General features: G+C 39.7%; 1 protein-coding gene across 1 annotated transcript in view; it reads left to right on the top strand.

The window, feature by feature from the left end:
• LOC123963716 (beta-1,4 N-acetylgalactosaminyltransferase 2-like) overlaps window positions 1-11792 on the top strand; it is a 22257-nt gene extending 10465 nt beyond the window's left edge. The window contains exons 6-7 of the mRNA XM_046040736.1: window positions 11144-11372; window positions 11463-11792. Coding sequence (XP_045896692.1) covers window positions 11144-11372; window positions 11463-11659 — 426 coding nt within the window. The 3' untranslated portion in view covers window positions 11660-11792. The remainder of the gene's footprint in view (window positions 1-11143; window positions 11373-11462) is intronic.
• The last annotated feature ends 4858 nt before the right edge of the window (window positions 11793-16650 follow it).

The raw sequence follows: 16650 nt of genomic DNA, 5'->3' as shown, positions 1-16650 counted from the left end.
CAAACTTAAAATGCTCATGTAACACATAGATAGAAACACACCTTTTGTCTTTACTGTCTTATTGCTTATTGTAACTCTCTGTCTTTCAGATATCAGCTCTCACGTCACCATTGCCACAAAGACATTCCTGCGCTACAGACAACTCAAGGTGTTGTTGAGTAGCATCCGGCGTTTCTATACCAACATAGAGGTCATCATAGCAGATGACAGCATAGAACCAGAACACATTAATGAAGAACACACCAAGCAATACATCATGCCTCCAGCGCAGGTATACACACATACTTGGGCAGTAATGTATTACATTAACACATATACCATATGTAATCCATATGATCACACAAAAGAAGAAAACGTTGGGCTAAAGTGGCTTTGGTTTGTCAGTTTACTCTTCAGAAATGTATCAGACTAAAATATATAAAAAGTCCCCAGATTTCAGACTGATACATTTAAATTGTGTCAGTAAAGTATTAACACCATTCATGTTTAATAGAAAAGAACTATTCTACCATATTTGAGACATATGAATCAGGGATCATTAAAAATACACACCTACAAACAAAAACAAGGACATGATTATTATACAACACACGAAGCATAGCATAGAACTAAACTGTGGGTAGTGAAGACATTTAAACACCTTCAGTTGCCTCATTTGTTTAAAAATGACCTTTCTTGTTGTGATGATATATTTCAGTTCAGTTATTTAATTTATCATAAAACAGAATTTTTTCTATCCTGTATACATTAGGGATTTATTTTGGAGAATGCTCACAGGTTTTATCACATGTTGACATCACAACAATTTGGAAAAAATATTACAATTACTATTTTTATTTTATTGACAACTTATTTCATATTTGTCTGTTGAATGAACATTTCAAAATATTGGACAAAAATGTGGGTGGCCCCACAGCAAAAAGGTCATGGGTTCAAACCCTGGTTGCCCCGGCCTTTCTGTGTGGAGTTTGCATGTTCTCCCCGGGTGCTCCGGCTTCCTCCCACCATCTAAAGACATGCAGGCTGGGTGTACGCTGCCTTTCACCTGATGTCAGTTGGGATTGGCTCCAGGCCCCTGCGACCCTGTACGCAGGATAAACGGTTGGCGATGGATGGATTAAAAATGTGAAACATGTTTCCTCCGACAGGGCTGGTTTGCTGGGAGGAATTTGGCTGTCTCCCAGGTAACTACCAAATACTTCCTGTGGGTGGATGATGACTTTGTGTTTACGAAGGAGACGAAGATTGAGAAGCTGGTGGAGGTGATGGAGGCAGTCCCCGAACTTGACGTGGTGAGAATGAAATGGCTCATGTCTGGAGGGGTAGATCTAGAGAAATATTTACTGGGTAATGAGTTGTAGGCAGATATATTTAACTGATATTAAATAAGAACATATCAATATTTGGAAAAGCCCCAAAAAGATATTTTAACTTAAAATCTATTGTGGCACATGAGTAAAGCATTAAATATAAAAGGTGGCATTATTCATTAGTATTGTTTATAAAACTTGAATTTTTTTCATTTAACAATCTTTATTTGTAGAGCACTTTTCAAAAACAAGTTACAAAGTGCTTTAACAAGTGTAAAGACAATAATACCCAAAAGACAAGATAAAAGCAAGAAAACACTGAAAAGACTAAAATACACGTTTAAGATAAATATAAAATAAGTAAAATAGAATAAAATAAGTCAGTCAAATAAAATCGGGAAAGGCTCTTCGATAAAAGTATGTTTTAAAAAGGGACTTCTTAACTGACTCAGCCGACCCGATTTCCTCGGGCAGGCTGTTCCAGAGCCTCGGGGCCCTGACAGCAAACGCCCTGTCCGCTTTAGTTTTCAGTCGAGACTCTGGAACAGACAACAGACCTCTGCCCGAGGATCTCAAGGTACCTGCTGGTGCGTATGGGACTAAAAGCTCAGAAATATAACAAGGTGAGAGGCCATGAAGTGCTTTAAAAGTGATCAATAGAATTTTAAAGTCAATTCTAAAACATACTGGGAGCCAGTGTAATGAAGCTAAAATAGGGGTAATGTGGTCATATTTCTTTGTTCTGGTTAAAAGCCTTGCAGCTGAGTTCTGGACAGTCTGGAGTTGATCAGTAGATTTTTGGGCTAAACAGGTGAAAAGGCTGTTGCAATAATCCAGGCGTGATGAGATGAAGGCGTGTAAAATGGTCTCGGTGTCCTGAAAAGTTAACATAGATCGAATTTTAGCTATATTTCTAAGTTGATAAAAACATGATTGAACAAGCTTTGTGGTGTGCTGCTCGAAATTTAAATTACTATCAAACCAAACACCAAGGTTCTTTGCCACAGGCTTAATGTGATTTACTAGGGAACCAGCAGATAGCAGTAATTTTGCCATCTGCTGGGACCCAATGACCAGGATTTCTGTTTTGGCTGAGTTCAGCTGGAGGAAATTATTTGACATCCATTTTTTAACTTCACAAAGGCAGTTGTTCAATGAACTCAGCATTCCAGGGTCTGTGGATCTGACGGGCAAGTATATTTGTGTGTCATCAGCATAAATATGAAAAGAAATACCATGTTTATGGATAATATGTTCAAGAGGAAGCAGATACAAGGAAAACAAAATGGGTCCTAAGACCGACCCCAAAAACCTCAAGTTAAATAAAAGGATATAAAAAAAATGTAATGTAAAAGTGTGGATTAAAAATGGATAAAAGTCCGGTTTAAGACTGAGCTTCCAACAGGTAGCTACAGATGCCCATCACCTAGCCTAAAATTAACAGATTAAACTGGATGCATTACATTTTTGAAAGAGTTATTTTTAAGATGATCACATAGTTTCAATGGCAAAAGTGCTTATCTATAAGCTTTAATTTGAAAATGAATATGCCAACTCAGGCTCTGTTACAGTAAGTGGTGTGGTGAGGCAGGGTTGAGCAGGTTGGAGGACCCAAACGCAGGACACAGAGCGGAGCAGGTATAGTTAAGTGGTTTAATTAAACAAACAAAAAGCGAGCACACTTACATACTGAGTGGCTGAATCCATAAAAAGCCATAACGAGAAACTAAACCAAAATCCAACACAGGTAATCCAAAACACCAAGAGCAGAAAATAGAAAGACGAGACTGAAGCCACGACTAACAGGGAGTAACACCAACAATGACCAGACAAGGGCTGAACAGAAAGACCACACATATATACCAGGGATAACGAGCAGGGCGGGAGCAATACAGGTGACAGACACGAGGCTAACGAGGGAGGCAGAGAGATAGCAGGAAAACAGACAGGCAGGCAGGCAGAGACAACAGGGGGTAACAGAGAGAACACTTAGACAAGCAGTCATGGGTGAATAACCAAGAATGCACAAGTATGAGCTAAACAGAACCAGTAAATGAACAAGGGAATACACAAAACTGAACAGGGAACACAAGACCAGGAGTAAACACAAAACATATTAACTAATGTACAGGACTAGGAACTAACTGAACAAGACTACACAGAGAAACACAGAACCAAAGACAGACTTAAAAAGGAAAGACATGAACACAAAACCCACATTCCTAACACGCACTAAATTTTGAGGAAGTCACTGCATCGCTGACTAAAGTGGCTTTTTGTTTGGGGTTTAGAGCAAGTGATTTTAGTGCTTTTTAAACTGGGTGCTTTTGTACTGTATGTTTCAATTGCATAACTAGTCTGAAATTTAGACATGTTTACCTACAGAATATCTACAGAATAGTTTCAGGGATGTTTGTAACTGCAGGCAATTCAGAGACACTTGTGGTGACCTCCTTGTTTCCTCTGTCAGAGTGAGCATAGAAGTGGTTGAGCTCGTCAGAGCAAGAGGGAGGAACGGTCCTGGGTGGTTTGAGGTTTGGCTTTAATCAGTCCCTCACACAATATTATAATAAAAGAGTTCTGTACCAGAGTAAGACAGAGTATGCAGGCGATTAGTGACACGTGAACACAAGGAGACACGAGGTTAGTCATGCGATCACAAGGCAATACTTCCAAGAAAATCAGGAGATGTTTTTTAAAGCAAGTAACAGCTTCAAAATTGTTTGATGGTGCAGTGACTTAGGATAGGTTGAAAAATGTTTCTATCATTGCTGCTCCTGTCAGGGTTTGGTAAATGTGGAGCCGGTTGAGGACCAAAATGCAAGACACGGAGTAAGGCAGATAACCCAAACGAGACAAAGTGAATAAACAGAAATAGGCTTCAGGTAATCCTAACAGAATATCCAAAAATCCACATGAAGGCAGGGTACAAGCCCGACATGAGATAGAACCACTTCTTGTGTCCACTATGTGCCGCTACATTTCACCCGGTAACTATACATTATGTCTCAGTACATTAAGTGTATCGATCCATATCGCTATCCATTCAAAACATAGTCAGACTTGCCACTAGCAAGATTGCCCAGAAACATTGCTCAAAAAGTTGCCCCATGTATCATCAGCTTTACTGTTAGGCATTCCAAATGATGAGCTTACCTTTTTTGGGTAGTTGTGGTGACAACTGTCACTGTGGTTATTGATAATATCACTACCAGCAGGGCTCAAATCTCACCTTCTGCTTATGACCCCTCAGTCCTTGTCTTCTGCTCTGCTATCTTTGACAAGTTTGAACTTGTGACTTTGTCTGTGTTACAGAAGATTGTTGGTCATTTGAAGCCGTCGGGTTCTCCAAATGATACTATTCCTCCTCAACTTTTTAAGGAGGTTTTCCCTACTATAGGGCCATCTATTCTTGCAGTTTTAAATAGTAGTCTTTCATTGATAATTTCAGGCATATCCCCAAACTAACCTTTCTGTAAAAAATCCTTCAATCCCTAATTTACTTCATTAACCTCAGCTCCATGGTCCCTCATTTCTTTAACAGCCAGACTCCTGAAAACTGAAATATAAAGTTAATTATCAGGATGTACAGTATGTATACAGGACAGAGCTGTACACCAGTTTAGTCTAAGCTTGTACCAGATGTTGTCAACCCTTGACAAGTAACGTTAAGTAAGCAATGACATACAGCAGAGCTAATGAACATTGCTTCGTTACTAATTTCACTGACGTTACATAACAGCCAAACAACGTGCTGTAGTGGGGAGATGTTAGCTAGCGCTAACCGGCTTCACTTTTCCAGCTGTTGGGGAAACTACAGACTTTTATTATCAGACACACTGTGACCTAAACTGCACATTTACTACGAGACAAAAACTTACGGCTAGTATTTTTCTCCGCTAACTTTCACCATCATATTCTGCTGCTCGCTCTCTCTCATTCGCTCGGCCTTACAGTTACAGTTTAGAGTTAAAATCATTACTTGCACAATGATATTAAAGATTGTGTGACATTTTAGTGGGGTGGTTATTCATTCTGCAGCGGTGGTGTGCCGAATACAGGGGAACACCAGTCTCTCCGTTAAGTGTCTTGACAACATAAAGGCCTTGATGGCTCTTAACTTTAAGTCTTAATGAAAGTAAAGATAAGACATAACTTTATTAATCCCCCGTAGGGGAAATTTCAGTCGACATAGCAGCACTAAGAAATGTAAAACAACAGATGCAATATTGTAGAAGTATTAACACACTATTTACACTATACAATCAATAATAAATATTTACAACCATCTAAAATAATAATACATTTTATTTCTATAGCTTCTATAGCTTTTGAGGACACTCAAAGACACTTTACAGTAAAAGCAGAAGTTACTATGTACATTTAAAACAGATTAAAAACATAAATAGCATAAAAGCAAATATATGAACAGTAGATAAAAACATGGTAAAACCAGATAAATGTCATAATCAGGAAAATATGTCAGTTTGGTGCTGTGGTGTGGACCCTGATGGCTGATGACACATGTTACAAATAAACAGTTACCATACACAAATGAGCCTCCAAAGCGCTTTGAGGCTCGGGGCTGGATGATTCTGTGGCTGAAGGAGCTCATAAGCTGCCTCAGCTCAGCGTAGTGAGGATGAGAGGGATTTTCCATGATGGTTTTCAGCTTCTCTCTCTGTCACTGCCTCCACACTGTCTAGTTCCATCCACACCACCGAGCTGGCCTTCCACACCAACTTGCTCAGTTTGTTGATGCCACAAGTCCCGATGCCACCTCCCCAGCATACCACAGTGAAGAAGATGACACTGGCCACTACAGACTGGTAAAACATCTGTAGCAGCCTGGTGCACACACTGTCCAATTTATTGGAATTTATCTCCAAGAAAGATGGACACCCTTAGTCTGTGAGTGGTGTTAACCTGTTGGCTTAATGTCCATAGTGAAAAAAGCTAGCTAGCTACAGACTAGTGTTAGCCTACATTTCCTCAACATTTAATCAGTGCAAGGAAACGTTTAGCAAGACATTACTATTAAATCATTGTCCCTGCCCCTTTTAGCAGACTAACAGATGAGTCAGCAGCACCCCAGTCTCCCCATAACTGTAGCTCCCTGTCCCAGTGAAGAAGGTGAGTAATACTGTGTTAATGACATGCCAGTTAGCATCATTCCTGTCTGTACTGGATGCTGGACAGCAGCATACATCAGCCTGCATGTAAGTTAGACTACCGTATAATAAAATAATCCAGTTTGATACATTCATTTAGATTGAATTATGGACGTTAATTAAATCTATAGATACAGAATTTATTATTCCCATCATGAAGGGCAATTTATTTGAGAAGCAAATAGTCATGTACATGCAGACCTGCATGTACAAATCACCAGCAGTAAATATTGTGCTAGTACTAATATTGCTAGTATATTGTGCTAGTAAAATATAACTACAAGAAGACTACCAGACACTTGCAAGCCTTTAAGCTAATATTGGTACTATTTAGTTTTACTTCATGGCTACTTCCTATTGGTACCAAAAGGTATTTTGGCTCAGTGGGGATTGTGACAGTTTAATTAGCCGACCTACAACGCTTGCTTGTCAAATACCAGCGTAACGTCACTGATGGCCAAATAGGTTTTTTAAATTCCTGATGAGCATCTTAGTTAAACAATACGTTATATCGTTCGTGTGACGGGATGTCGCAGGGTCATGTAACATAGAACCATCCATGAAGGCTTTGCTCAGCTTCACTCTTTGAACTCATTGTAGAACATCAGGGAAAAGTGTTTCATTATGTTCTTTAGGAATAATCATTATCATTAAATTGCAGTGTTTCTTCTTCAGAAAGACAGACACTTTGCAGGTGGTGTGCAGGATTTATTTTCTATTTCTAGTAGCTCATTTATTATTTCACCATTTTCGTTCTACTTCATTCTCCTACTGGTCTGTGTCATAAGTGAACCCCCACTCGGCAGGGGACAGAGAATGTCGTGGAAATTATATTCCTGGTTGGCTGAGGCTGTTTGAGAGAGACGCAGAGGAAACAGACGGGAGTCCTGAGATATGAAAAACAAACCAAGATGAGGGAAACTGGGTTATCCATTGAGAGATCGAGTTCAGATAAACCCTAGATCAGTAACTACGGCAACTTATGCTGTGAAGCTAACCTGTTCAGGAGGACTTTTACTTGAACAAACTGAGTTTCTCTCTGACTCCTCCCATCCTGGGAGCCTAAGCAGCTGTCTGACAAACTGTTTTACTGCCTCATTCATGCATGCACCTTTGAGGCAGTACACCACATCATGTGTGTGTTTAGGCATTTGAATATACAAATAATGCGGACAACTTTCCCTAGAGAAGACAATCTGATCTGTTTATTAAAAGAAATATAGGTTTGATACTGATCCACTCATTACCATTTCCTTTATCCTTTGTCATAAATACCCTCAACCATTCTTTCTTTGTTGTCTATCTGTTTAGCGTGGGCTGCATTACTGCAGTAATCAGTTTAAGTCAAACTAATCTGTATGAAGGTGTAAGTGATCAATGAACAATAATGTTATTTGTTACAACAACAGGTCAATGAGTAAACTGTGTCTTCTGTTTGATCCATAATTTCATCTTGGATAACTTTGATGGGTTTTTGTCTGCACACATGCACTGTGCTGATACTAATAAAGTCTCATTGCAGAGCAGCATGTTTTCCCTCTGTAGCTCTCACCTGTTTTACAAACACCTGCTTTTTCACAATTATACTGTGTCCTGCTCAGAGGCACAGAATCAGTTCTACTGGCACAATGCTTCTATTATTTATTGATTGATTTGTGATTGTTAACATTTCTTGAATAAACCAGAATATGATCATGATGTCTTTAGATTCATTAGATGCTTCAAGGGGAAATTGAAATGATGGAAGTCATATCAAAGCCGACGCTCAGTTTTAAGCTTCCTATTCATTTATTTTCTGATATCCTTTAACTCCGGCCTACTCCATACAATTTATTTGCAAGTCACATGACTTGTCACTGATCGATCACTGCGTTCCATCATATAAATACAACAGCCCATTTTAATAAACATAATAATCAGCTGGTTTTATTCACGGTTTGTCTTTGATCTGTCTACACGTCCGTATGAAACTGTAGTGTTGTGGTGTATCAGATCAGTTCAATCAGCTGCAGCGTCCAATAAGGGGGAATGTCATTCAGTAAAAGACTTCAGGCCTTTCTCATTTCCCTAAATTTCCACCTCCTCTTAGTCCCTCCCACCCAAGATGTGAGCTCAAGGAGTCGAGGAGGAGACGCGAGGAGAGAGGAGTCGAGGAAACAGGCATTTAATGAAATGCCCTTTCCTCGGAGCAATCATTTTAAAGCGACGTCAATTAAATATGACCTGTTGCACAGCTGCATCATCTGTCCACTGTTTGAGCTGTGATCTCTGTCAGAGCAGCAGACCAGCATTTGGCACTAAAGGCTACAGATCAGATCTTCACAATCCAGAAACATGTCTGTTAACATTATTTATTATTCCAATAAACATTATAATATCTGTTGAAAACAGTCAGATTACAGCAGCCTAATCATTCACTGGGGTACACAGTAAACTACTTCTGTTTTTGCGATGCGCCTTTTGCTTGTAAAGAGGAGATTATTTCAACCCTCAGCCTGATGAGGTAAGAGTTTCATCATCAGTACCTTTACAAAATGACACCGTAACATTCATCTCATATAGCCCTAATTAAAACTGTCACCACAGGACTCTACTGTTGGAATGACATGTGCAGACTGCATAGGCACTATTATTAAAACATGAAACACAGCAGATCAGTGCTGAATGCTCTGGTTGATATTACAGGCTAATAATTTCAGCTGCTCTTTGCACTGTTCTGTCATGATTATAGCAGCTGAATTAGTGTTGTGCGCGGATCGGCTCAGATATAACCGGAACTCATATAGGCCTATGCGCATAAGTCATCCACCTAACCCCCCCCCACCAAATAATTATTTTATCATATTTAGAGACCAGCATCTGCATGGACGTTTTACCCCCACCTCCACTCTCTGTAGCTTTCCAGGTGATTTCTTGTGTGTTGTAGCTACTATGAGTTTTATCTTTAACGATTTACTTTGCTAATCAGAGAGGCTGCTGTCAGTCATTTAAACGTTTCCATCCATGCAGTAATGTCACAGCAAATATCACAAGACAAAACAAAAAAAAAAACTGTAATAAACTTGACAGGACAGACAGAGAAAACAGAGGAAACAGAATTAAACTTCAGGCTTCTATAATCCATGTTTATGTTTAGCATTGATCAGGAGGACGGCTAACAGTTTTATTGTATGAAACTGGACTGTGAGAAACCTTTTGGATGTGAAGAACACAGAACATGAATTAACATCAGATTTTGACAGATTCTGTCGGGAGATTTTTTATTATTAAATTATGTGTGTGGCTCGTGGGTAAATGCGCAGTGTCACTGGGGAGACGCTTCATACAGCCGCTATTTAATGTTAATTTTTACAACCCTGCTCACCATCCACACATCACATTCAACAACAACATCAGTGATATCAAAGTGAAATGACATTAAGGAATGCGGTTAGAACAGCGCTTTATGGAGGTGTTACACAAACGATGAAGGGCAGAAAGTTCGATCGCGCATTTGATTATTTTTAATAGGCTTAACTAATACAAAACACTGCAGCGTCCTGCTCCGGCTATGCTTGTCACGCCTCTTGTAAACATCACAGCGGCTGAAAAGACTTCCGCAAAGGATACACCGGTGGATCCTCTTATAGCTCCTCCAGCAAGCCTCCTCGATGTGCATTTTAAGAATTGAGATGTCGTTCAAGATGGTGTGCTGAGATCGATTTCCGGGTCACACACTCGAGGATTGAGGAGTTGAGGAGACAGAAATTTGGGAAGTGAGAAAGGCCCTTTCACTCCTTGGAGCAAAAATAAGAGCTTTCGGGCAGTCTGCAAGATGGCGGATCAGAACAACATCCAGTTCAAGCAAGGACTGAAAGTGCGTTTTTCACTCAGAGCTCATGGTTAGGCTCAAAGTTTGATGAACCCGATTTCAGTGTTTATCAGTTGATTGGTAATAGGTTTGCCATTCCCCCAGGTGCCCAGAGTGAAGCCACGCCTACAAAAAAGAAAGGCATAACAATTATCAAATTACAATTTTTTTTACATTTTTATTATTTATTATATTTGAAACCAATGAAACATAATGTGTCAGTATATTTATGTAATTATTTCTTAATCAATATGGACATACTATTTCAATGTGTTGCAGAAAGAATGTTAAATATTTGTATCTTAACGAAGAGCCAATTTGCCACCTGTATTTAATCTTCAATTTGATTAATTAGGACCCGAGCACGAAACGTGTGAGGGATTATTTTTCTTGTTTTCCTGCAAAGTAACCTCAATTTTGGGGCCCTAAACATACTCAAATTTTGCACATAATTGAGGCGCGGTGAAATATTTTGTATTTTATGGGTTTCGCGCTTGGGCATGGCAAAATGGCCTGCTAGCGCACCCTACAGAGCAGCCCCTGGACAAAATTACACCTACGTGTATGAAATTTCTGTGGTACGTGTATCATGTCCAGATGTACAAAAAAGCCTCCGGGATCGATGCCCGACACCCAACAGGAAGTCAGCTGTTTTGATTTTTGATAATTTTTGAATTTTATACACGAACTCCTCCTAGAGAATTAGTCCAACCGATTTACAATGAGCATGACCCAGCATACTTCAACCCCAACACCCTATATCTTGAGCTCCTTGACCCTAACCAGTTCTCTGGTCTCTTTGTTCTTAACAGCTTGGCGGGTCAGTACAAGGGAACCGGTTTTACTTCTCTCTTCAATATGAGGAAGGAGAGGAAATGGAGGGCGGCTGCCTGTACAGGAAGTCTAATGCAAAGTTCCACTCACTTCCTGGGTACCCACAATGCTCTCTGGCCAGTGGGGTGGTCAACTTCTTCCTGGCTCGTACAGATGCTGTACAGAGGGTGGGATTTGACCCCAAGCTCCAGAGGGTAGCACACTCAGGTAGGTCTAGAGCCAGTTTTTTTTTTTCTTTCAGTTTTTGTTGGCCATGATACAAAGATGTGTTTTTCTAATATCTGTCTCTGACCCTAGAGTTCTTTATGGATGGCCTGGGCTCCTTGCTGGTTGCCAGCTGTGACCATGTGTCCATTGGCCATCAGCCCAAAACAGCCAACGAAAAGGATGCAGCTCGCTACGCCAGCTTCAGAAATCCTTCACACAGTGACTCAGAGTTCAAACTGCAGCTTCACTTCTTCAAAAACAACCTCAAGTGTATCCGATATGGATAGAACACAACTGGAAGACATTGAAGTCACTGGTTGTACCTATTGACTTTATTCACATTATTTAATAACCCATAAAGAACATTATGAATTTGGAAGCTGCTGTAATAACAATATTGTAATGTAGTACAATGACAAAGGTGCCACCAATGAAATATTAAGATATTGGATTTAAATAAACTGAATCAAATGCACTCAAATTTACTGATTGATTTTTTTAAAGAGGTGGTATTATGCTTTTTCCCTCTCCTTCATTTAGTTATATATCTTTTGTGCATGTAACAGGTTTGAAAAGTGAAAAAGCCCAAAGTCCAGCCCAATGGGAGTTCCCATCTCACACAGAAAACTCGAAAACAGCTTGTTTGTAGTCCAGCCGTTTCCCTTTCATGCCTGTGTCCTGACGACACAGGCATGAAAGCTGAAAGTGCCTCATATAACGCTTGCCAAGCAGCTACTCCGTCACGCCCTCAAAAACGCCGGTGGAAAAAACACTGAGCTGCACACCTCTCCTCTCACTAGCTAGCCTCCAGGCAGTCAGTGGACATAAAGTTGTTACTGTGATGTAGAGACAGAGCTCAGTTAAAACTTTATGGATGAAAGATACTTTTGTTATAGATTAATAATTCTCCACTCTGAAACTCTTGCTCCAGTCCATGCCTACAGCTGAATCGTAGCGGTTTACCGGCTTCTCGCTGACCCGCCCTTCTCTGCTTCTGATTGGCTAGTAGTCCTTAACTAGGAACTGCGCATGTGCAACTCCCAACAAAGATCATTCAGAGACGAGATGTATCACTCCATAGCTAAAATGAAGCCTTCAACACAGGGTGAAAAGAGGAGCTACAGCAATGTGCAGTATGAAAAAAAAACACGGTGTTTTTTGAAAATTAAAGAGGTGGTATTATGCTCATTCTCAGGTTCAAAATCTTAGGGGTTGTACCAAAACAAGTTTACATGGTTTAATTTTCAAAAAATACCATATTTTCTAATACTGCATATTCACATCATATCAAATCAATATTTCAACTTAATTTTACATAAAAATTGGTTGACTCTACTTGGCCCTGCTCCGTTTTACACTGGCCGGCCTCACACGCTCCTCCCGCGGGTTGGCACAGGCTTCCCCCGCAGCCACTTGCGGAGCTCCTGAACTCCGAAAATATTCAAGCACAAAAAAACTGTCAATATTGGAAATCTACACAGCTGATTTCTCACCTGAAAACTTCTCAGAAGTGGATTTAGTGATGGAATTACACATGAAAACTGTAAAATATTGCTGGCCTCTGTCTGGTGCAGTGATGATGCAGTGAATAGTGAATATTCTCTCTGACCAATCAGCAGTCTGTCTGTTTTCACGTTACATTTTAGTATCACTCAGCTTGCTTGGAACCTCGATGGAGGTGAGGTGATGTGAAAAAAAGTACCTGGAAGGAGGTACAGGTGCAACATTTCTACAATGGAAAACCAAACAAAGGCGAGTCGAGCCAAAGGGCCTCCGCTCAGACTAGCTTGGTTTGAGGGCGTGCCTGACCCCGCTAGCTGCTTGGTAAGCTTTATTAGGCGTTTTCATTGTGACATCACAGTGAAGGAAGGGAAACGACTGGACTACAAACAAGTTGTTTTCAGGCAGAGTTTTCTGTGGGAGATGGGAACTCCCTTTGGGCTGGACTTTGGGCTTTTTCACTTTGCAAACCCGTTACATGCACAAAAAAGATTTAACTCAAAAGGAGAGGGGAAAAGCCAAAAAGCATATTACCACCTTTTTAAATCATGTAAACCTGCTCTAGTGCAATCCTTAAATAGGATTTTGAACCTGAAAATGAGCATAATACCACCTCTTTAACCAACATTTAAGCCAGTAAATACAGCCTTCTGTTATGAGCAGTGGTGGTGGAGCAGGTTGAGAACCCAAGTGCATGACACCAGAACTGAGCAGATATAGTCCAAAGACTTATTAACAAAAAGAGAGTGCACTTGCAAACAGTGGCTAAGTCCAAATAGAATCCAAAGGGGTGTAAATGAAACAGAGGTCCAAAAACAGCAGGAACCAACTCAGACAACAGACCAACACGGGATACACTCAACACTGGACCAACACAGACTGAACAGAACACAGGCATTAAGTAGTGAGCCAAACGAGTGGGGTGGGAACATAAAACAGGTGGATCACATCAAGGAGATCAAAACAGGAAGCAAAGCTAGACAACACCAGGCACAGAAGATTACAAAATAAAACAGAAAGTTAGATCTACCAAAGTAAAACACAAACATGGAAAGACTGCAAAATCAGAGCATGGACAGGACCAAACAGGAGACAGGACTACATGGGGACACAGGACTAAGAGCTAAGATAAAAGACAGGACAGATACTAAGAAAACTTAAACATGCGAATGAACACAAAACTAAACTTCATCAAATAATGAAACACAGAAACACACAGACCAGGAATAACATTAACATGAACTAAAGCACAGAACTAAGAACTAAGGCAAGAAGAACTGAAGGCAAATAGATATAGACATATGAAACAATGGCAAAACCAGAAACACACAGGGAAAAGTACAACACAAATATAACCCAAAACACAGCTTCATTCTATCAAAATGATAAAAGGTAAAGTAATACATACAAATAGTAGGATTTCATATTAATCCTGTTCTTACTAAAGGTTTATGTGTATGTTGATACAAATCTAAGAACTTATGCATAAAACCCTTTATAAAGGTCATATTCTCATTTAGGCTGGGTCAATGTATATAGCCTAATACAAAACAAAACTTTTGAAAAGTTGAAATCTTCTTTAAAATGAAACACTAGTATTACAGTGCAAGGTATGCAAGAATAAAACATTTAAACAGCTCGAAAAAAGCCATTTCACAAAGGTCCTACGATTCTGTGCAAAAGAAGAAGAAATGTGTTACTTTTTAATGCCCCAGGAGTCACTGCTGTTTAACCTTGCTTTCAGTAAGGTCCGGAGATCCAGCACCTGTATGTTACAGTTTTTTCCCTGAATGCTTAAACACTAACATTCTGATTCTGTCTTTGGATCCTGATTCTTGAGGCACTACTTCTGAAACTATTACCACTTGTAGCCAATGCATTAACCAAGTGTGCCAAACTGAATGCACGCCCTACATTCAGTTTGTAATTTAATAACACATTTTTGAAATACCGTAAACACACTTACTGCTTTACACTCTGCAATTCAGTAACACACGTCTAGCAAAACTGTAAACACCGGTCTATGCCTTCACACAGAATGAGCAAAAGCAAAAGTGTTTTTTTCATTTTTATTTGTAGTTGCTGCTTTGTGTGCATTTGGGTGTACTGTATTGTTCCAAAAATACAAGTTTGAAGAGTTTGAAGAGTTTGGCAAGAATTGTTGTCTTTTGCAAGATAAATATAATGTTTTTTTCTTTCTCTTTCATCAGTAGAATATTAAAAAAGTACAAGAAAATAAAAGACATTTTAAACTCTCTCAAGTTAGCGTCCATTGATAAACAGGCCCAAACATATTAGCACAACTGAAATTTGATGAAATCAGAAAAAATCTGAAAGGTTTGACATTTTCCATGTAAAGGCACAAAGTTAAACATGAGAAAGTCAATTACAGTGCAAATGGTTATTCTCGGTCTGTGAGTCTTTTCACTGCTGCCGTCAGCTCCAGCCATGGTATGGTAACAACTTTTGTGGGTGCAACGTTTACCTTAACTATGAATAAGGAGCAATGCACTTTGTCTTCACTGACAACCAACATGTATGTGCACTGATAGTCACATCTGATCCTGACCTCCCTGGGGCCAACAAGCAAGATTCTGCTATGGGGCCCTCTTACCGGACTCATGTAAACAATTTGTCATTGTTGTACAGTCACATCTGACACTGCAGTGGTCTCACTATAATCGTCCCTCTCTATAATAAACCTGAAAGGAAATGTCTTCTAGACTTGCCTTTGGGTTTAAGAAAAATCCAGAGCTGGTTTGTCAAGATTGGGAGCCAATCTACTGGGTCATTTGGTGGAGCAGCAACTGTTCCATTAGGGTCTGAGCTGCTTGAATCTGATGCTGTCTGTACATCTCTGGCTGTGCTCACACTGGCTGAGGCTGCTTATACTTCACCTGGGTCTGTGTGACTTGCTAGACTTGCAGTACAGATGTAAGACATTTGTACTGGGTCTGTGCTGGTGTTGGCTGAGGCTGGAAATGGATCAACTGTACTGGGTGGAGTCTACTGACTGATGATCCAGCATGTACTCTACTGAAAAACTATAGCATAGGCCCTGTGTATTATAGATAACAATACTAGCTAGATATTATTGTTATCAGCTGCAGGTTTTCATTTCAGTTTTAATTCAGTTTTAATGTAGTTTTTATTTTACATTTTCAAATGTAAAATATGGTTGGGCTGAATACGCTTTGGTTATTATTTACTGATTTATGTGCATCTATTTTGCCCTGTTTGCCTTGCTAATCACATTTTAATAATCAATAATCAATGTCAATCCATTGCTTTCCATCTTGCATTAGTTAAAATGAGGAGTGCCATCACGTCCATACATTGTCTGGACTGGTCCACAAGGAGTCACTGCTGGAATGCGCAGGTTTTATTTCGTGCATGTGCAAATGAACACATGTTCTCGAGCAACGGGGTTATCTTTTCTAAACTGTACTTTATAAAAACTGTTGCCTGTCAGTGACAGACTACAGTGAGATTCACTGCAACCTACAACTTAACATTACTCTTATTGAATGACATCAAACTTACTAACACAGTAATTATTGACTCTTTGCATAAAATAACACAGACAAGTTTAGCCAGTTGTTGTTTCCGCAATTTACTCTCATTGAGTTTTTTCTCTTTTGACTCTCTTGACATGAGAGTGACGAGGGGCCTTGCTTAATTTGCTGACCGTGAGTACCATGGCAACTCGTATCCAAAAAGTGATGCAGTTCAGTTCTCTGGATGTTTCATAGAGTTTCAGGAGCAAAGCATCTTGTAA

Source organism: Micropterus dolomieu, linkage group LG02, assembly GCF_021292245.1.
Source record: "Micropterus dolomieu isolate WLL.071019.BEF.003 ecotype Adirondacks linkage group LG02, ASM2129224v1, whole genome shotgun sequence".
Classification (NCBI taxonomy): Eukaryota; Metazoa; Chordata; class Actinopteri; order Centrarchiformes; family Centrarchidae; genus Micropterus; species Micropterus dolomieu.
Note: the sequence above shows the minus strand (reverse complement) of the source record. Positions and strands in the feature narration are given on the sequence as shown.